Consider the following 21,389-nt stretch of genomic DNA (forward strand, 5'->3'; position numbering starts at 1 on the left):
GTAAACTTGTGAAGCATTTATTTGAAAAAAGGAAAACATAATATTAATTAGAAATATATAGAATTATAGTCAAGTTAAAGAACATAATATTTTTCAATGCTTAATTTAACATTTAAATTGTTGAATTTATAATAGTTGAATGGATATATGGAATAAACAGCAACACTTTCTTTATTAAAAAAAAAATTAAGTAGTACATTTGTAATGGAGAACACAATATTACTAAGAAATATAAAGAAATAAAGTTTATAAAAATATAGAGATTAGAAAGTCAAGTTATAGAATAAAATATTATTTAGTGCGTAATTTAAAATTGTTGAATATAAAGAGATATGCAAGAAACAAACAGTTTGATAAACGAAAAAATAAATTAAGTATTAAACTTGTAATGCATACATTTGAAAAAAAGTAAAACACAATATTTATAAGAGATATAATTACAATTTATTAAATTATAAATAATCCAAAATCAAGTTACAGATAAAAAGCATCAGTTTCTGCTACAATTTTTGTTGTTCATAAAAAAATGGTGAAAAAGCAAGTCGCAAAAAATGACTTTAAGCTTAAAGAAAAGCTTGGCAAATGCGTAGGATTTATTTAATATTTTTTTAATAACATATGCGCAGTATAATATTACATATTTTTTTGCGCATTTGATTGATACATCAATCGTGTAATGATTCGAATTGCAATTGTATTTAATTAAATTTCATACGAAATCGTTATAAAGTAAAGGTTAAACCCTCAGCTCGAATATCGATGCAATGCAGTGAGTTGGAGTTCAGTGTGCATATGTCCAAGTTAATAACTTTCGACGCAAATTGCCACAAAATGCATCTGTTGCTGCATATCGCAGCTGTGCAAGGCTTCAGGTAGAGGCACAAAATGGGAAGAAGGGGAGCAGGAGAGAAGGGGACTCAAAGAGTCATATGCAGCAGCCGCAGTTGCAACCGCAGATTGTGCGAAATACGTGCGTGTCCTTGACAGTGACAGCAGGCAAGCAAACACGCAACACACAAGGCAGGCAACGTGCGGCATGAGGTTAAGGTTGCAAGGTTGCAAGGTGGCAAGGATGGCAAAATGAGCTGTTTTTGGGGTTTTAGGTTTCGCAACGTTGCACATTATTAGACCTAATTAGCTGGCCACAGAGACCATGTTTCGTGTCAATTGTAATTGTAATTGTATTTTCAATGTGAAGGTGTGTGTTTATGTTTTAAATTGATGTGCATTTTGTGTGAATTTAGGTTCGGGCATGCTGGGTGGCTGGTGGTTTGGCTGCTCGCCATCGTCGCCGGATAGCAATTTCCTGCGCGTCGGCAATGTGTTTCCCAATCGACGGCTCTCGGACAACACGCTGATGACACCAAAGATACGGATCGCACCCTCGTGCGCCTCCTCGCCGGGCGGCACGCCAGGCAGCGGTCTCCCCACCCGTCGACACTCGAGCATTGGACCCCAAGAGCGACGCGGCTCCACCATCAATTTGTCACCGCCAACTGTAAGTTGTTTTGTGCCTGTTTGCGTTTGCTTTTTCTTTTTCGTTCTTTTGTCAGTTTTTTACATTCTCTTCATTTGCTTCAATATTTCATTTGTGTTTGCTTTTGGTTTATTATTTATGTATTTGGCCAACGCCATTCTGTTTGTGGTTGCTTCATTACCCATTCAGTTGAGTTTTTTCCTGTGCCCCTTATCCCTTTTTTTCCGGTTGACTCTTCGTAGTCACAAAGGCTTTTTAATTTATATATTTCATAATTTTTTGTGTGACAAAAGAATTCAATTGCATTTGGTTCGCAGTTCTCAGTTCTCAGTTATTTATTACATTTTTTCACATGTGTAATAGAGTTTTACTTTCAACAAATTGCATTAAACCATAGCGCCTAGTGAGTAGCATTTAGCGTATCAACAGTTAACAACAAATACAGCTACAGCTACAGCTACTCCTACTTAATATACAATATAATATATATATAACCAAAACAAAGCTGCTAAAACATTGCGTACAACATGAACAATAAACATGCAGTTCAATGTTTAATTATTGTTTCGATTTAAAGCTATCTTTTTACTTTCAATTTATGATCAGCTCATTTCCCGCAAATGATCAAAACAATTAAAAAAAATAATACGAAATGAAACGAAAATTATCAAAACGCTCTAACACAACACTCTTTTATCTTATCTTCACTTTCCCGCCCGTCCATTCGCTCGTCTCAACACAAAATAATACAAATAATAAAATTTGATATATAAACAAAAACAATATGTTGTCGCCATCGCCTTCGTCGTCGTCGTCGTTGTGTCTCTACAAAAATTTGCATTCGCTTTTTTAACAAAAACCACATACATTAATCACAAAACTTTAGTACGGCGCTCGCGGTAGCTCTGGATCGAGTCTATCGGTGCCCTCCACCTCAGCCTATGTTGTAAGTGTAAAAAACAAAAAAAATAAAAATATATAAATCAAAAAAAGCGAATTTGCAATTTAGAAATTGATTTTGAACAACAACAACAAGAACACGCTGTGTGCTTAGGTCAAAAAAAAAATAAATATATTCAGCATCCATCTCATGAGCAGAGAGAGCAACGATATTGAACTTGTCTTGTGGTGTTTGTTATAACTGTTGTTATCTTATCATTGATGTTGTTGTTCATTTTTGTCGTTCTCGTTGGAGCAGACAACTTTTGCACAACGCCAACTCAAATTCGAAACTCAAAAACTAAACTAACATCCACCCACGCACACAATGTGAAACTATCAAATACACACACACACACACAGTTGCACACTGACATACACCCACGTGTATACTAGAGAGAAACATGCGTGTTCTGCTGCTACCAAAAAGTATTTAGTCAGCTCTGAAATGTATGCTACGGTTTTTGAGTGTGGCCTCCAAAAATGGCGGCGGCCGGAAGTCATGCTCGCTCTCTCTCTCTCGTTGGAACTTGTTATCTCTATCTTTATGCTCTCTCTCTCTTTCTGTCTTACTCTATCCCTTTCTCTCTCTGTCTCACAGTATCTATGTGTATCTCGCTGTTTGAGAATGTGCAACCGCAACTTGCAACTCGGTTTTGAATATGAATTTGAATTTAAAGTTGAACTTTACTTGTTGCCTAACTAAATATTGAGTCTTACTTGTACTTGTACTTGAATTCTGTGCTGCCTGCATTGGAAACTTGCCACAAAGTATATTCTGTTTTTTTTTCGTTCCATATTCTTTTTACTGTATGAAACTTTAACTCATTTGCAACTGTCTTTATTTTACATTTTGTACAGTATTCAAGAAGCTGTTCCCAAGGTATTGCCCCAGGCCCATTTACCCATCTCTCTCTCTCTCTCTGAAAAAAGAAAACTGGCAGCTTATGCTAATGCCGTGTACATTGAAACCGTTGAATTCTATTGTTCGATTGATGTAAATTCTTACAACCAAAAAAAAAAAAAAAAAGAACTAAAATTACGTCTGTTATTTCGATTTTACTTTGTTTTTGTATGTGTTGTTGTGTATATTCTAAGAAGTAATGCCTGTTGCGACTTGTGTCTGACACATTTTCATTTTGCCAAGAAGCTGTAAGTAAAGGTCAATAAATAAATTTGAATGCGTATTTCCATTTGCTGAAGATTGTGCCCCAGGATAACAAACAAACAAAAAACAACATCGCTGGCTTTAATTCTATCAATGTGTAATTTAAAACCGAAATTAATTACCAATTGCTGTAAAAAACTTATCGAATTTCTTCTGTATTTGAATGGTGTTGCTGACTGCAGTTTATACAACGAATAAAATCGAATGCATTTGTTTCTTTAATAACTATTAAATGGAATTTTGTTAAAATATAATCAACTCGGTGTCAAATTTGCGAAGGCTGCTCGATTCAAGAAGAGACATAAATGTGCATATTGATATACTATAAAAACACTTACACTAAAGAAAATAAATATCAAAAACTGTTTCATTAAATGTCCCGATCGTACTCAGTTGTTGTTATGATTTTGTGTTTGTTTTCTGTACTTTTAGTCCTGTTGCGTTGTCATTCTGACCAATAAAATACTTGTAAGACAATCTACACACACATACTCGTATACACACATCGACACAGCGACTAAGTTAAACACATAAACGTTGAGTGTATTTTCTAATGTGATGTGCTTCTTTTATTCTTGTTACTGACAAACTCTCTCTCTTTCGATAAGCGCGCATCTCACGCTGTGGATTCCTTCCCATACAACAACTACAAATCTCACACTAAACACATCAACATTTCTATGCATATATGCTGTATTTATCATCATGTGTGTGTTCTTTTTCGTTTTTCCATTTCATGTACCAAAATAAACAAACAAATATACTTAAAAAAAAAAAATACACCGAATAAATTAATACAAATTTGCAGCTTGCACGGAGCATGATCGTGAGTACACGTTTCATTATTTCGAATTTTTCAATTGAATTTTATTTGACTTTTCGCTCTGCCCTCTGCTATCAACTATTCACATATTCACACACACACACACACACTCGCAGTCACGCACACTCACACACACACACACGCATTCGTTCAGACAGTCAAGTGTATGTGATGATGTTAAATTTTTATGTTAATGTAATTTGTATTCATTTCGAGCCCGAGAAATTCTGTTCGTTGCGCGTTGCAATTGGTTTTCATGCGAGTACTCGATTAATTCATATCCTATATACCTGTATACTATTCACTTGTTATTCATATATTTATCTTTATACTCGTTTACTTGTATATTTGTATTACAATGTTTGTGCTTCGACAAAAAAGAGCATTTACTTAAATAAACAAGTTTGATTGGGTTTCGATTTAAGCTCGATTTTCTTTCGATTTTTGTTTGTTGGTTTGTCAGTTTGTTCGTTTGTTTGTTTGTTGGTTTGTCAGTTGGTCAGTTTGTTGCATAATCACATATCCTGTACTATAATATATATATCATTCAACAAAGAAAATAAAGCTCCAGCTGCTTCCTAGGCACACTCAACACGTCAACACATTTTGTACATAGTACTCGTATGTATTTTGAAGCACAAAAAACTACTAAACTACTAAACTACTCTTAATTACTATTAATCTGATTGCACAGCTCGCAGATAACTTAAGCGCCCATGGTGACAAGCCTTGACTAATCTTCCAAAGAAATCTCCTCTATTATACTCCCAAAAACAGGGTGGCTCCATGCCCAACACATCGAGCAGCGTTCCATTTCTACTGTCGTCGAGCATGCAGTCGATAAGGTCGCGAAGGACATCGACGGTGCTGTCATCGGGTCCGCTCGGCTCCGGTTCGGGAATATTGCAACAGTTGGGATCCGGCATGGTAAGACAATTAACTTCCGTATCCGGCACGGTTAGTCCGGTGCCGCTATTGCGGGTCAATGGTACGCGCAACAACAACAACGTCCGAAAGTGTCCGTCACTCAATATCACATTCAGTCAATAATATAATCTGAACGAAATCGGCGAGGCGCAAGCTCCAGCTGATTACGGCCATGAAAATTACAATTACACCGGTTACAACTACAACTACAACAATGTGCGCTACAAGGCGCTGCAACGCAACATGAATCTCAATCTCAATGCGCCAAAATTTTAGAAATCCGAAAGGAACAATTCGAAAATTGGTTGTAAAACTTAAATGCGAAAAAGCCTAAATAATGAGCAAAACAATGAGAGAACAAAATTACAATGAATTGAATTGAATTGAAAATGGAATTGAATTTGAATGAAAGAAAGTTGTATGCAAAAAGGGCAGAGGGTAAAATGATGCAAATAATAATACTATCTATATATATGTTATATATACGATATATACAATACATGTACTTATAACCTAAACTATAATTTAGACATACGTACGTACTACAAATTAACAAAACTAACCAAAACACATTCGAGAAATGTGCAATACAAATATTGTTTTACAATTTTCTTAATTAATTATAATACGCATTCGTAAATGTGCAATAAATGTAAATGTCGCATTGGATACATATCTGATAAATCTTAATGAAAGTTATTTATTATACTATATATACATAGATACTTAGATTTATCGAACCTATAATACTTACTCTTATGATTGTTATATTATGTACTTGGTAGAATATTGATTGTTATTAAATATTATAATTCGCATTAGCATCCATTTTGTCCATTGTCATTGTCATTGTCATTGTCATTGTCATTGTCATTGTCATTGTCATTGTCATTGTCATTGTCATTGTCATTGTCATTGTCATTGTCATTGTCATTGTCATTGTCATTGTCATTGTCATTGTCATTGTCATTGTCATTGTCATTGTCATTGTCATTGTCATTGTCATTGTCATTGTCATTGTCATTGTCATTGTCATTGTCATTGTCATTGTCATTGTCATTGTCATTGTCATTGTCATTGTCATTGTCATTGTCATTGTCATTGTCATTGTCATTGTCATTGTCATTGTCATTGTCATTGTCATTGTCATTGTCATTGTCATTGTCATTGTCATTGTCATTGTCATTGTCATTGTCATTGTCATTGTCATTGTCATTGTCATTGTCATTGTCATTGTCATTGTCATTGTCATTGTCATTGTCATTGTCATTGTCATTGTCATTGTCATTGTCATTGTCATTGTCATTGTCATTGTCATTGTCATTGTCATTGTCATTGTCATTGTCATTGTCATTGTCATTGTCATTGTCATTGTCATTGTCATTGTCATTGTCATTGTCATTGTCATTGTCATTGTCATTGTCATTGTCATTGTCATTGTCATTGTCATTGTCATTGTCATTGTCATTGTCATTGTCATTGTCATTGTCATTGTCATTGTCATTGTCATTATTCGCTGCATCTCATTATCATTTTCATTACCGTTTTCATTATTCGCCACATTATCAATAGTATTATTATTGTACCTACTTATGAGTTGTTGCTGCGTAAAATCCATTTGTGTTTTACCACTCGTAACCGTAAAATTAATATGCAAATTGCAAAAAACAATGCCAAACTCGTTAAAAATGCAAAAATTGCAACAGCAAAAAAAAGATAAAATACACACACACACACACACACACACACACACACACACACACACCTCCACTCAAATATACACGAAATCACACATTGAAATTTGAATAAACATTATTCTGGAGAAGTGAATGAAAATGAATGTCAATTCGTTCGGGGCCCTCTCATTAAAATTGTGCGCGTGTATTGTTGATTTCAATTAGGCATTACAATTGAGAGTCCCCCCCCACCCTCTCCCTTTCAGCACACTCACACAAACGTAGAGAGAGACACACAGACATATGCTGTGTGTGTGGATTATAATGAATATATATTTAAATTGAAAATCCCCCGCGTACCTTATGCTAGTTAATGTAGACCATGCAAACGTGATGTTAGTTTTATTTAAACTCCTTATCATTGTCGCATCAAAATGAATTGATATTATCAGTTAAGCAGTATGTAAGCCGAAATCGACAATTAATTAATTAATTAATTAGTTAATTAGTTAAGCACATGCAGTAGACTCTTTTATTTTGATTGGTGATTGATTTAATAAATACACTTTAGCCGTAATTTACTAAGCTGACCGTTGTGACAATCGATGCATTTTTGTTCCCAGCAAGCGATAATATGTAAGATGTGGATTGGTACATAATCAACATGTAAATATGTATAATAATTTCAATTTGAATTATCATAACAAAATTGTTGCGTTAAGTTTCAGCTTTCAATTGTGTTTGCATGAATTTCGCTTGCTTTCAACTACACGCTATGTATTTTATTCCCTAATCTACAAACTTATTTCAATTTACTTTGAGAAGAGTTTTAAATACATATCGAAATTTTATATATATGAAAACAATCAGTTTTATCAGTGATCGTATTTGGAATAGAGAAAGTGATATGCTTCGAGAAATGTTAAGATATTATTATAGGGCTGTACCAAGTGCTCAAGCGGAGTACTGTGATAACTGTGAACAAATTACAATTAAAATTATGAGAGATTTTTGATTCGATTCCAAATTGCGATTGCTTGATAAACCGACACATTAAATGCATGCTCACAGATTCTTTTGTATATATTCGATTATATCTCTCTCAGTTGTCATGTCATGCATCTTTTGTGATTGTCCATGAATACAAAAAAAGAAAGAAGAAAAACAAGAGATACTTCAGAACACACATAAATGTAATTTGTCTGTATTGAGAACTTACTTGACTTGCCATTTTACTTTCTGCCCATCTGATTGCACAAGAATATAAATATATGATAAATATATATATCTGGAAATACAACTACTGCAGCGATAATAAATGAGATATAAAGAAAACACAATTTCGAAGCGCCGAAGAACGGGAAATATCGAAATGAGATCATAAACTATTCATGTACATAATCATATGTAGTACACGGAACTCTCTATATACTCGTATTTTGATTGACTGACACTGAAGGCGTAATGCCTTAATGCTAAGGCGCTACTAAACTATAACTAACTAAAAAAAGAAATACTTAAACTAAACCTAAAACCCTAACTAAACTTATATAAACTGACTACCGATGTTGATATGCATTTGTATTTCTACTCAACTCAATTTACAATTAAGTCATTGCGAATTTATTGTACGTCGTAATTGCTTTTTATGTATCGTACTCGTATTAACTATTTACATATACTCGTATACTTAATGTTAGTTCTACGTATTTAATGATAATAATGCGGATAATGAAGTTGCTTTTGGCTGCCTTTGTGCTTGATTTTTCTTTTCTATTTTTCCTTTATTTTTCGAGTTCTTTTATTTTTTGCGTGTTGTGAAGCCCCTTAAACATTTGAATAGTCCTCCACTCGTATGGCCCCCGCTCTCCCTACCATTAAGTGTGTGTGTTTGCTTAGCTATTTCATTTGTTATTCTTTTCCATTTCTATTTCTATTTCTATTCCTATTGATATTTGCATTTATTTTGCCGTACTTACACATCTACCATTGTTATTGTAAGTTATACATATATTTAAACTTCGAAATGTGCCTTAAGAGTTCAAAAAAGATACATATATAGTATATAAAGATGCGTTGATTATACATTGAAACGAGAAGAGTAAAGTATCTACTTTTACCTATACATACACATACATATGTATATTTATGAATAAATTATAAGATTGCTGTAAGTCAAGGATTACAAAGATACCACCCCAAACTTACAATCACTCCCCCCCCTTAAAACAGTTGTACCTTAGTAGTAGTTTTGTAGACACGCTACACACACACGCACACGCACACTCACACAAGTCCCTCCCATAATAATAACCGTAAATAACTTAATTATCGATGTGTAGTTTCCGCCAGCAGATCCCGTATCCAAGGAACCTCGAGATTTGTAGTCGTACAATAAAATGTGTGCATGACTTTGTACCTAGTAAAACATAAAAAAAAAACCAAACCCATTAATTTCCTCAAAAAAAAATATATGCAAACCAAGTAACAAGTATGTAAACATCCCGAATATCGTTGGTTGTTGTCCTTTTTTATGCTATATTAGTACTATAATCATGTGTATATCCCTCAGTTTCCTCTCTAATTATATTCGTAAATCTGGCTCCTTCGTTGTGATCCATATTAATTGTATATGTTTTATATAATCGGTGTGCGAGCATACTTAAGTACAATATTATTCTCGACAGTAATAGTAAAATTAAAATACAAATATATTCCCCCCCCCCGTAAACGTAGTTAAAATTTAACATTCTCTATAGATTATTATTGAAGATCGTAAGAAATATCCAAAATTGATGGCCTAATTATTTTGCAACAACTCTATTACAGTATCAACTATTCTCCGGACGTAATTAAAAGAACAATTTCTATATAAAAGAAAGCAAGAATGAATGAATGAAAGAAAGCCTATAACAAAAATATATATTTTTAAATGCAATTTCGGTCCATTAATGAAACACCAGTAATCAACTTATATTAGCGCTATATGTATACAGATAATTATATATACACACGGAACAACAAAAACATTGTAAACTCACAGACAAAACATATACGATATTTCAATGAACTCTAAATGTTATTAGGCAACAAATTTGATGTCATCTGAGCAACAATTAAACGCAGCAAAAAACATACATATTAAAACTATTTAAATGTAATTAGAAAACAAAACAAAAAGAAAAGAAAAGAAGAAAATTGTGTCAAACACAGACCACGAACGACAACAGCATACACTCACTTATGCCATTAGACGGATCACCTCAATCATTCAGATGCAAAATGCAATCAGTTATACAACACGTATTTAAATATAGTACACATAGAATAAAATTATATAATCCTAATGATGACAGTAATATTTTTCGAATTATTTAAACAGCGAAACACACAGATACATGCATACTACATACATATCTACTCGTAGCTTACATCATAGAACACCGGAATACCGTTGCAATGCACCTTCCATGAGTCCAGTTCGGTTAAATAAAGGGCGATCCTAAAAGTATGCAACACTTTTTGCGCAAATTTATCGCCTTGACTAGCAAATATGCAATCATCCTAAAAGTAGGCTCCTAAAATTTAATTCTTGTCTGTTGCAAAACATTTGGAAGCAAGCATTAAGAATTCGATATTTATATACCTTACATGCATACATACATACATATATACGAATGAAATCATGTACCTAGAGCGTACCTAGAACAGAGCATAATACAAATAATTTGGCCCAAGGAAGCAATCAAATATAAATATAATAATATATCATATACTATTCAAATATTCTTGTTATCGGAATCATAGTAAACACAATATTTTTGATGTCATAATAGAACACATAGCTAACTACTCGTATATACAACAACAACTATGCCCCAATGAAAGTCTCACAACATATACAAAATGGTTTAGAAAACTACTACTAAGGTGAATACACACACAGTTATAAACGATTCACAATCTCCGAGTCCTTAAATGGCCAAAAACAACTTCCAACTGGAATGAGAGTTCGTCGAGTCTAAAGTCAATTTGCATAGTTTGAATAATACTTATGAGAAAGAAAATGAATATATTTGATATATTGAGAAATATCATGATTAATCTGAAGCAAATCGTTAAATACTTATGTATGTGGAAAACCCAAAACTCTTAAAAAGATTACAAAAAAAAGAAAAACAAATGAATATACTATTGACAGCAATTTAAACAATTATTATTGTTGTAGTAGTTTTAGCTTAGTCAACTCTAATTATGAATTTATATAAAAATATATATGTATACACAAAAGAGAACTTCTCCTATACCTCCTAACTGAAACCTAAGATACAGTTACATACTCGTATGATCTGTGCTCTGTGTAATATCCAGCAGAACAATACGAACGGGACAATCAAAATTCTACTGACGCTCTTACTTTATGTATTGAGTTTTATAATCTAATGACGAATTTACGTTGTTGTTGTTGTCATTGTTATTTTCACGTCATGTCTGTTAATTATGTTTTTCCTAATGAATAAGATTAATCCAGCAAACAATCAAACTGCATCATGTCTGAGTTCCAGCTTTGAATTGAGTTCGATATTAGTATTTAAATGGTATGGTTTGTGTTTTGTTGTATTTGGGGTCAATGATGAGGCATATCGCTATTATTTATAATTATTATATATCTAGAGTTTAAACATATAAATATTAGATTAAATTAATTTTAATTAATGTTTATGTAAAACACATGAAAACATAACAAAAAGGGGAAAACCAAAAGCTCAAACTGGACTGAACATTTAAGAAGAATTAAATAATGATTATTAATTATTATGATTATTACTATTATAAACAAGCAAAACGATAATATTAAATGGGTATTTATATATGTATGTAAATCTGATTGTATGTATGTATGATCATTCCCAAATTTTTGTATGTGTGACACCTTAAAAAAACCAAAAATATTATACAAGTATATTAACAAAAGGCGTATCAAATCAACTCTGTCTCTTGTGATCTATTGTGATGCTATGAGAGTCCAAGCAGCACGCAAAACTCTTTTAATGCCTGTTAAAGTTTTAAACATAATTCTATACTCTATATTCTAATACTGTACTCTACTCTTAACTCTAGTCTATGCTATATGCAATACAATTTGGCGGAACCTGCTTGGGTAACGAGAAATCTTGAAAACAATCATGCACAATAAAAAGATAAAAAAGAAACAAAGAAAATAATATGAGAAAGCCAAATTAAATTAAAATAATTCATAGATATATACATAGATACTAAACTATATATACTTATATACTCTTTCATATACACTAACTACTTCAAGTAACAAAAGAATTGTGTGCCCCGCCCTTTGTTTTTAGATTTTGAATGTGCTAACAAAATGTTTATACCACACACTTAAAGTATGAAGTACAATACTTAACTTACGATTATGATTATGTATGTAATTATATCTAAACAAATACGTACAACGGACAAGACATTCAAGATGCAGCAGGCAGTCTCATTACCATCTAAGTAGCACTCAGATTGAGCAACTTTCAACAGTTTACAGTTTAAGGATACTGACAATGTACGCGTACAATTTAACTCGATAAACAAAACCAATTGAATTTAAATGTTTAATAAATATGTGTGGAAATGAAGTCAAGTTTTAATTCATTTATTAATTAAAAGCTATTTATGCTTGGGTCTTAACTATTTTATTTTACTACTATGGCTCTTTGTCATTCAAAAACAATGGATCTAAACTACATCGATGTGGTTCCGCCTCATAGTTATAATCCTGGCGAGTGGACAATTGTTGTCCAATATCTCGTGCCAAAGAGTCCGACTCCTCGGTATTAGCCTCGGCAATAAGCAACTATAAAGCAGCAGTTAACAAAGAGTCTTTATACACAAATTGGAAATGTTCAAACTCACCTCAATTTCGCGTGCCATAAACTTTTCGGTTGCCTCGCTCAACTTCTTTTGGGGCTGTCCAGTTAAAGCATTCTCCAGAAATGTATAAGCCTCACTGCAATGTGTAGAAATATTAGTACAGTATCTTGGAGTATTCAATTTACTTGCCTCATATCGATGCCTTCCAGTTGTTCCGGCTCCGGTTGCGGCTCATTACGCCGTATGGCATTCAGGACTGCGGCGGATTCGTATTCACAGATATTTGACAATTCCGATTTGTTCAACAACTCCAGCCAATGATTGATGTTGTTGAGACTCACTGAGTTACAGTCCTGATTCACATCCTGCTCGGCATTCGCGTAGCTCTGGCAAAAGAAATCTGCTTTATATTAATCAAAAATCCTTATTTTGAAAGTTGTCTCACCTACCAATTATTTTTTGCGTATTACCACGACGTGCACGTGCCACCGTCTCTAGGTTGGCGTGAGTGCAGCCATTTTGCTGGAGAAACTCGAGCACTGTTTTCTTTGTATAAGTTGATATATCGGATTTCTTTTTTGCAGCATCAGCAGCTTTGCCGCTTTTAATGTTTATTTCTTCAGCCATTCTCGCTTGTTGATTGTTGACGAACAGCTGTTTGGCGGCAGTGCACTGCAGTGCTGCCAATTTGTTACAAAGTGGCTACTGCAGCCCTGGTTTGAATTTCACCACAACTGACTGCCAATTTAAATATAAAATATGAATATATCTATAATACTTATAAAATGCAAATTTATATTAGATATTAATATGAATACATACATATACATATGTTTGCTCGAATGCTTTGTTTGCACTGAATTAAGGCTGTTCTTTGTTGCGCAGTGTACTAGACAACAGACACAACAAGCTGCTGTCAGTGTTAGAAGACGAACGAGAGTGAACGGACGCGCTATCGCACTGTGGAAACTCGCTCCACTGCCAGCGAACTGATTAGAGAAATCCTTTTGTTTCAAAAGAAATGTTATCAAGAAGCAAATTATTAGTTTAGTTACCCAATTAGTGCAATCATTTAATTTGCTTTTGAAAAAATAAGGATAAACACCAAAAAGAGTGTCGCTTTAAAGTGCTGCCAACGAATCCAAAACAAAGGAAAGCGAGCGAGAACAGTTAAAGTGACTCACACTCCCCATTGCCATTTAGCATTATTTCCAATACCAATTGCCATTGTCACTGCCTGTTGCGCTATATCCGCATTGCGTTCCACAAACAACAACAATAACAACGAATACAAAAACGAAACGAGCTTTCTATATAATATATATCCTCGTCTTTATATATGGCTATGGAGGTGGAGCCAGAACGAGAACTTGGCATGCAGCAAAAGCATCGCAAACACATCGAATCGAACATCCCGCAGCTGATCAATTGCACAGACTACAAGGCGTTGATGAATGAAACTGTCGCCTGTGGCCTCCTCAGTTTAACCATGCGTGACAACATCGAGCTGCTCAATGGCGAGGCATACAACATGTCCGCTGTGGATTTGCAGCACGAACAGCATCGCAAGTACTTCGAGAAGATCACGAAACGTGGTCCACATGCCTACGAAGCGCTGAAGCAAGTCTTTAAGCGGCTGAGACTCATGGATGCGTTGCGCATACTCGAGTCGGTGGATGACTCCAATGGTGGTGACTTCATCTCGCTAAGTAATAACAACCAGCAGCGTAACTCCAACTTAAGTCAGATCGTTAACAACAATAACAACGCGGACATTGTGGACAATCGACTGGTAAGTAGCTGTGGCTTCTACCTTGAAGAATTACTAAAACCAATCCTTTGCAGAAACCCACGGATCCCAGTTTGATCTTGCAGCCGTATACGCAACCGTTGCCGGGTCAAACTCGCGTCGTGATCAAATCGGATCGAATTCACACAGATAAGCTGCCCGTCTACAAAATGCAATCGCAACACAATCGCGGTGTCCTGCTCATTGTGAACATCATTGATTTCCTGAATGTCAAAAGAAAGCGGAAAGGTGCCGAGGGCGATGGCACGTCATTGATACATGTGTTCCGTGAGTTTGGCTTCACCGTCTTCAATTATGACAACCTCAATCAGAAGGAGTTCTTCAGCACACTGCAGAAACTCACCGAATCCGAGTATGTGCAACGTACCGAGTGCTTTGTCCTTGTGCTCATGACCCACGGCATGCGATTGAATGAAAAGGATCGCGTAGAGTTCAAGGATGGATCCATCTGTAAAGTGTCCAAGATCATCGACCATTTCCAGGCGGACAAGTGCCCACACCTACACGACAAACCCAAGGTGCTAATATTTCCCTTTTGTCGCGGAGAACAACCCGATGCGGGTCGCCATGTGCAGCTGATGCCGCAGCCACAGCCACAAATAGATACTGACAGCATCAGCAGCACAAACATCAATGTTCCCACTCTCAACAATCTGCTCGTTGCCTACGCTAGCATCCCGGGTTATGAGACGCATCGGGATGAAGAAACCGGCAGTTGGTATATACAGAAGTTGTGTGATATTTTTGCTCGAAATGCGCACAACACTTGCTTGGAGGATATGCTGAAGTTGATCCAAGATACGGTGGGCAACATGCGGACCAGAGAAGGCAATCTGCAGACGGCGCAATACGAGAACAACGGCTTCAGCAAGAAGCTGTACTTCAATCCCGGTTTCTACCTCGGAAAAAACGACACTGCCAACTGAGATTATGTTGAGCACAATCCTCACATTCCTCAACTCTCTACAGTCTGATTTGATGCATTTGCTTTTAAATTCGTTCTTGTTCGCGTTCGCTCGACGTTCTATATCTATATCTATATCTTCTAGCCTCCTTTTATACACATGTTTGTATTATTATGAAAGCTACTCAAAAGAGTAGAAGGGAAATACTTCAAGTGAAAGCATTTGCATTTATATATATCGATCAGAGATTATAAGAACTGAACTTGATTTATAATTCAAGAATTCTTTAGTATTAGAGAAAAGCTTTTTGCTGCTCTGAATATTAAAGTTATTCAAGAATAGAATCAGAGTCATATCGTATTATTGCATTGCTTTGATCGCACTTCATTTTTCCCTTAGCTTTCTTCTTTGATCTACATATTTCTATTTTTATTTTCTATATACATATATATGTGATTGTTCTATTGCTCAAATCCCAAGCGTGGGAAGAAAAACATTTGCAATATCTTAAAGTAAATATTTTCTGCCCGCCTCTTTTGTTTAAACAGCAATATCTCGCGAGATTATTAAAACAAATTTTGTGTGCTCTAAGCAAATTAAATTTGCTTTTACAATACAAATTTTTAGCTACCCTTAATTCAATAATTTAATTGTGTCCTTGATCTTCGTATACATTTTCCATTTCTGTATTTTATATTGTATATGTGATTGTTCAAGTCCCGCGTCTGCCAATGTGAAATACTCACGTATTATGATTATACATATATATTTTATACATACAAACTATGCTTTGTACAATAAACTTTTTTAAAATATGAACTACGATTAGTGACTTAAATTAGCTGCTTAACTAAGCTGTTGTTTACTCATCATCTTCATCAATCTCTTCTAGATGCGATAATTGCAATTTGCCCGCTGCGCGATTTTGGCTGCTGCTCTGTGGTTTTTTGGACTTTTTGCTAGTCTTCTGTCCAATCACATACTCGGGCATCAGCACCTTGGAGCCGCGCAGTTGTGGCTTGTCCATTTCCACGTCTTCCACTTCAGTTTCTTTCAACTGCTTGAGATTGCGATTCAACTTGCTCTTCTTCTTGAACTCAATCTTGTGACCCTTTCCAGCCTCGTAATCTCTGTCGTCCTCCTCTACCGCTTCTCGATCACGCTGTGCATCCATTTCCCGCAGAAAGGATAAAGCTGCTGCCGAGTTGGTTTGATCCGAGATGTCCACATCGGAGAGCGAGTATTTCTTCCATTTGTGCGGATTCACCTGGTAGTCGGGTGTCTTGCGCGGTTTCAAGCAACGTGCCAGCGGCATCTCTGGCTTCTTGAAAATGCTCTCCTTGCCGACGAGGCGACGCAGATTCTCATCATCATCGCCGCCGTCGTTGCCCTGTTCAATGCTGCGTCCCTGACGATAGTGCATCACCTGTTTACTGCCTTTTATAGTGTATGGCTTGGCTCGACTCTGGTCGAGAGCTGTGCCCTTCAGTTCCTTACTTGCATCATCTAGGCAGGCAAAAAGTGCATCACGCTTTGCACTAAATTCTTGCATTTTATTGTTTATGTTTTGCAGTTTGTTCAATTTACGATGTTAGTGCTGCCAACTTGATTCACAAAACCCACCTTACAGCTGTTTGCTGTGTGCACTGAAATTGCGGGCGTTTACAACACTTAACAGTGCCGGTGTGTAGTCGAGTGACCAAAAGTGTGCGTGCTCAGCGAAAAAAACCTAAATTTAACACAATTCAGGTGCATATATTACAAATTTAAGAACTTATCGTAGTGTTAGTGTCTGATTGCGTAAATACATCTGCGTAAATTGAGTGTAAAGAATTATGCGTGCTAAAAAGGAAAACTAACCCATCACTAAAGTTCCCATGTGCCAGGCGGCAACTGCAGCTTGCAACTGCCATAAACAATCATTCATCTATTAGAGTGCAATGGTTTTAAACGTACTTTTGCAGCAATAACATTATTATTATAATACTTGTACACAGTATGAGTTAATTTGTACATTATTAATGTTTTATTTGTCGCTGTGCTGTTTATCAGGTACACAGCAACCCTGTCTTTGCGTAGTGTTGCACAGTTCAAAACTGACAGCTGTTTTGTATTTGTCTGTTCAGTGTTGAACAACACAGCTGCTTGTCAGCTGTTTTGTATTTGGAAGCAAGTCATAAAAAAATAGCAACGTGAACAAACGCTGTCAACTATTCGTTCAATGCGTGCAAATTCTTTTAATATTGTATAAACTGTGATTAACTGTGATAACGAGAATGTCCTTGCAAACAGCCCTGACATTTATATTCACTATAATCACTTCCGTTAGCATTGTAGCTGCGATTATTTTGTTGGGTAAGCACAGCAGGTGCAACAGACTCATGGGAAATGAAATAACAAAGAAATAATAATCATGTTATCATAATTGTTATGTTTGTCTCCTGTTCACAGGCTGGTTTCTCATTTGGAAGGCATTTCTGTCGAAATTTCGTCTGGTTCGTGAGCTGCTGGGTCAAGAGGAGCCGGAGGATCAACCACTACACGTTGGCGAACAAAATCAAAACGTTCGAGCACGCAAGGCACGACGCGACTAAACTACCAACTCAAATATCATATACCAACTATAATATACTATACTATACACGATGAACATACGCTGCGCCAAACCCGAGGACCTTATGACAATGCAGCACTGCAATCTGCTGTGTTTGCCTGAGAACTATCAAATGAAATACTACTTTTATCACGGCTTGACTTGGCCCCAATTGAGCTATGTGGCCGAGGACGATAAGGGTGGCATTGTCGGTTATGTGCTGGCCAAAATGGAGGAACCCGAACCCGGTGAGGAGAGCAAACATGGACACATTACATCGCTGGCCGTCAAGCGTTCCTATCGTCGTCTCGGTCTCGCCCAGAAACTGATGAATCAGGCCTCCCAAGCCATGGTCGAGTGCTTCAATGCCCAGTACGTCTCGTTGCACGTACGCAAAAGCAATCGCGCTGCCCTCAATCTGTACACCAACTCGCTGAAGTTCAAGATCATCGAGGTGGAGCCCAAGTACTATGCGGATGGTGAAGATGCTTATGCCATGCGTCGCGATCTGCGGGAGTTTGCTGACGATGACAACAAGGGGCAGAACAAGGATGGAGAGGAGGGCGAGAAGCACACACACAGAGGCACCTCTGGCACTCACAATCACAGTGGTCATGATGGTCATTGCTGCTGAAAAGCTTTGGAAACACAAAACAAAACTAAATACTTACAAAAGGGCAATGGAAGTAATACAAAAATGGAATGCATGCTGCATTGTAGTCTTGCATTTTTATGCGTTAGGTTTTGTATTTATGTAACACATAAAACATTAAATAATAATTAAACGATAATGACAAAAAACAACATTAATGTTGCACAGCTGAGAGTCGATAATTGCACTTAAATGATTTGTATATAGAAGTCAAAATTTAATAGTAAATAATTTCCCTTAATTGATAAATTATTTTTCATTTAACTGCAACTTTTTCATATATATAAATCTAGTTGCAATTATCGACATTAAGCTGCGCATACATATGTACAATCTATTTATGTCCTTTGATGAATTTATTTTAAGGGGGTTCCCCTGTAATATTCGTTTCGACTGCGCAGCCACGTGGAACTGTTATTAATTTTCCCGCCAAAACATTTTCACAGAGCTTAATTAAGCTTGCAAACTTGAGCTGGGTTTATTTACATGCTGCAAATTTAGCAGAGTTGCCAACCAAAAACTGTTCCCAGCATAGTTTTCCAGTGCCATAAAGCAGACAAAAGCTGCGCTTTCTTTGCAAATTTCCCCATGTTGTGGGATATTTGCCAAAAGAGCGAGCACAGCGTCGGCGCAAAGCTGCTGTGCGGCAACAGCTGTTTCAGTTTGGCACGTGCACTCAGTTGGCGCCAAAGCCAAAACAATTGAGCACAAAATCCTTGGAGAGAATTGTGCCCCGCAAAATCACAGCTGTGTGTTGTCAAACGTCAAACTGATGCTGCTGCTGCCTCTGCTGCTGGCTGCCGCTATATTGGGTTTGGCTGCCAAATAAACGACGTTAGTTCGTGAGGCGCTGGCTGAGCAGTAACGTCACGGTCACGGGTAATTTTGCAAGCGTACGTACATAATTCCGTACTTTTTGCCAAAGAGTACAACGTGGAGAAAAATCATCGAAATGGATTTTTAGTGCATTTCTGTGCGCGAAGCTTAAACAAATTTAAAGTTGGCAGCACTGCCAAAATACAACAAAAATTCAACACTGCAGCCCTGAATATCACAAAAGTGCGAATTTTGTGCGTGTGTGAGAGAGAACGCGCGCGTTAAAAGTGAAAGCGTAATGAAAACAAACAGCGCCGCAGCCTTTAAAAATTGCGACTTAAATCAATAAAAGTCGTGAGACAAAGCCGCCAAAAAAACGAAAAACGAGAAACGAGAAAAAAAACGCCGTGTGGATGCAGAAGACGCGAGACAAAAGGACTCGAAAGCAGCTGTTATTGTTGTGCCTCAAACGGGGTCAAAAGTTCGTGTGACGTTCCGTCTGCCTAATTTCGCCGCATACAACTAACTAACTGTAGTAATACTTGTTAAAAGCACTCAAGTGCAGCTACTGTCCTGTCTAGTGAGTGCGAGGAGTGCAGCTGCAGCACAGTAGAAGAAGAAGAAAAAGAAGACGCTGGCCAGACAAAAGCGTTAGACAAGTGTGCCCAAATAGCCTGCGGATATAAATACACAAGTGTAAGTGTATGTGTGTGAGTGTGTGTGTGTGCACATGCACTCATGTGTGCGCTTATGAGTGTGCTAGTGTGAGTGTAAAGTGTAAATATACAAACGCAAAGACAAACTAGGCCAATTCGCGAGAGAGAAAGAGAGAGCGAAGAAGAAATAACTAAAAAGTTCTGTGCTGGCACATTTGTCAATGACTGAGGCCAACGACTCGCGTGACTGGGAACAGCTATAACAATAACTGTACCCACTCTACTCCTCCACCTTTTTTGTTTGTCTTCTAGGTAAGTCAACTTCAAAGCAAACTTTCGCAGCGGGTGTAATGACATTTGTCAAGCCAAAAAAAAAGCACAGAAGCCGCCTTCCTCATTATGATCATTACAATACACACACACATCATTATGATCTTTGTCACTGTCAACGGCAACTCGAGTTGCGTCTGTCAACAGCAGCAGCGTCATCTCTTTGCTTCCCTTTTGGAGTGTTTACTACTTTCGGCAATGTTGTTGTTCTTGTTGTTGTTGTAGTACGTGTTGGCTCTGAAGATGTCAACAACTTTAGCGGAGATTCAGCTGCCAACTTCACATGTTTTGTGCTTGTTTACGTCACGTTTGTGAGAAGCGCTGAGAAGGGCGACGGGCAACTGTCAAAACTCTTTCACTCCAAAATGGCCGCTTCCGTTTCCGTTTCCGCCGTTTGCTTGATTGATGCCCACCGCACGCGCACCACTAATTAAACTTATTTAGCTCTGTCTGTGTGTGTGTTTGTAGTCGCCATCGGTCGCCGCAAATGATGACGATGACGCCTTCGATCCCCCTCTCCCCTCACTCTCTTTACATTTCTGTCGTCGTCCTGGCGCAGCAATTTTTCATTCTCGACTGTCTCGGTCTCGCTTTGAGTGTTTATGGCTTCAATTCAATTAAACAACTGGGTCAGCTGTGGCCGCATTGCCAACTGGCTTCCAGCTTCAGCTTCCAGCTTCAGCCCCAGCTTCGTGTAGTCTAGATGTGGGCAAAAATCAAGTTGCAGCGTAATT

General features: G+C 36.7%; 7 protein-coding genes across 19 annotated transcripts in view; 5 read left to right on the forward strand and 2 right to left on the reverse strand.

The window, feature by feature from the left end:
* Positions 1–12,662, forward strand: part of LOC132788559 (SCY1-like protein 2) — a 31,242-nt gene extending 18,580 nt beyond the window's left edge. Inside the window, exons 16-19 of one of the 8 annotated variants that reach the window (XM_060796038.1) lie at positions 1,245–1,498; positions 2,364–2,423; positions 5,155–5,334; positions 9,840–12,662. In XM_060796038.1, coding sequence (XP_060652021.1) covers positions 1,245–1,498; positions 2,364–2,423; positions 5,155–5,334; positions 9,840–9,866 — 521 coding nt within the window. In that variant the 3' untranslated portion in view covers positions 9,867–12,662. Of the gene's footprint in view, positions 1–1,244; positions 1,499–2,363; positions 2,424–4,392; positions 4,411–5,154; positions 6,110–9,839 lie in introns of those variants that run through there. The other 7 variants (XM_060796034.1, XM_060796036.1, XM_060796039.1 and 4 more) reach the window with 7 other exon arrangements.
* An 18-nt stretch (positions 12,663–12,680) lies between these two features.
* On the reverse strand, positions 12,681–13,619 carry LOC132788563 (uncharacterized). Its single transcript, XM_060796045.1, has 4 exons — positions 13,343–13,619; positions 13,083–13,293; positions 12,936–13,029; positions 12,681–12,876 (listed from the first exon to the last, which is right to left on the reverse strand). The coding sequence occupies exons 1-4, from the start codon at positions 13,518–13,520 to the stop codon at positions 12,727–12,729; spliced, it is 633 nt and encodes a 210-aa protein (XP_060652028.1). The 5' UTR covers positions 13,521–13,619; the 3' UTR covers positions 12,681–12,726.
* Positions 13,620–13,804: 185 nt separating this feature from the next.
* On the forward strand, positions 13,805–16,427 carry LOC132788561 (caspase Dronc). The gene is made up of 2 exons (XM_060796042.1): positions 13,805–14,685; positions 14,739–16,427. The coding sequence occupies exons 1-2, from the start codon at positions 14,233–14,235 to the stop codon at positions 15,627–15,629; spliced, it is 1,344 nt and encodes a 447-aa protein (XP_060652025.1). The 5' UTR covers positions 13,805–14,232; the 3' UTR covers positions 15,630–16,427.
* Positions 16,428–16,470: 43 nt separating this feature from the next.
* LOC132788562 (uncharacterized) lies at positions 16,471–17,161 on the reverse strand. Its single transcript, XM_060796044.1, has one exon. It carries the CDS (start codon positions 17,158–17,160, stop codon positions 16,471–16,473), a length of 690 nt encoding a protein of 229 aa, XP_060652027.1. The 5' UTR covers position 17,161.
* A 576-nt stretch (positions 17,162–17,737) lies between these two features.
* LOC132788565 (small integral membrane protein 13) lies at positions 17,738–18,202 on the forward strand. The gene is made up of 2 exons (XM_060796048.1): positions 17,738–17,963; positions 18,060–18,202. Exons 1-2 carry the CDS (start codon positions 17,885–17,887, stop codon positions 18,200–18,202), a joined length of 222 nt encoding a protein of 73 aa, XP_060652031.1. The 5' UTR covers positions 17,738–17,884.
* Positions 18,203–18,253: 51 nt separating this feature from the next.
* On the forward strand, positions 18,254–19,005 carry LOC132788564 (N-alpha-acetyltransferase daf-31). Its single transcript, XM_060796046.1, has one exon. It carries the CDS (start codon positions 18,254–18,256, stop codon positions 18,833–18,835), a length of 582 nt encoding a protein of 193 aa, XP_060652029.1. The 3' UTR covers positions 18,836–19,005.
* Positions 19,006–19,621: 616 nt separating this feature from the next.
* LOC132792264 (kin of IRRE-like protein 2) overlaps positions 19,622–21,389 on the forward strand; it is a 144,149-nt gene continuing 142,381 nt past the window's right edge. For 2 of the 6 annotated variants that reach the window (XM_060801547.1, XM_060801549.1), the window contains exon 1: positions 19,624–20,637. The gene's annotated coding sequence lies outside the window, so the exon portion shown is untranslated. Of the gene's footprint in view, positions 20,638–21,389 lie in introns of all 6 variants that reach the window. The other 4 variants (XM_060801543.1, XM_060801544.1, XM_060801545.1 and 1 more) reach the window with 4 other exon arrangements.

This window comes from Drosophila nasuta, chromosome 3, assembly GCF_023558535.2.
Source record: "Drosophila nasuta strain 15112-1781.00 chromosome 3, ASM2355853v1, whole genome shotgun sequence".
Classification (NCBI taxonomy): domain Eukaryota; kingdom Metazoa; phylum Arthropoda; class Insecta; order Diptera; family Drosophilidae; genus Drosophila; species Drosophila nasuta.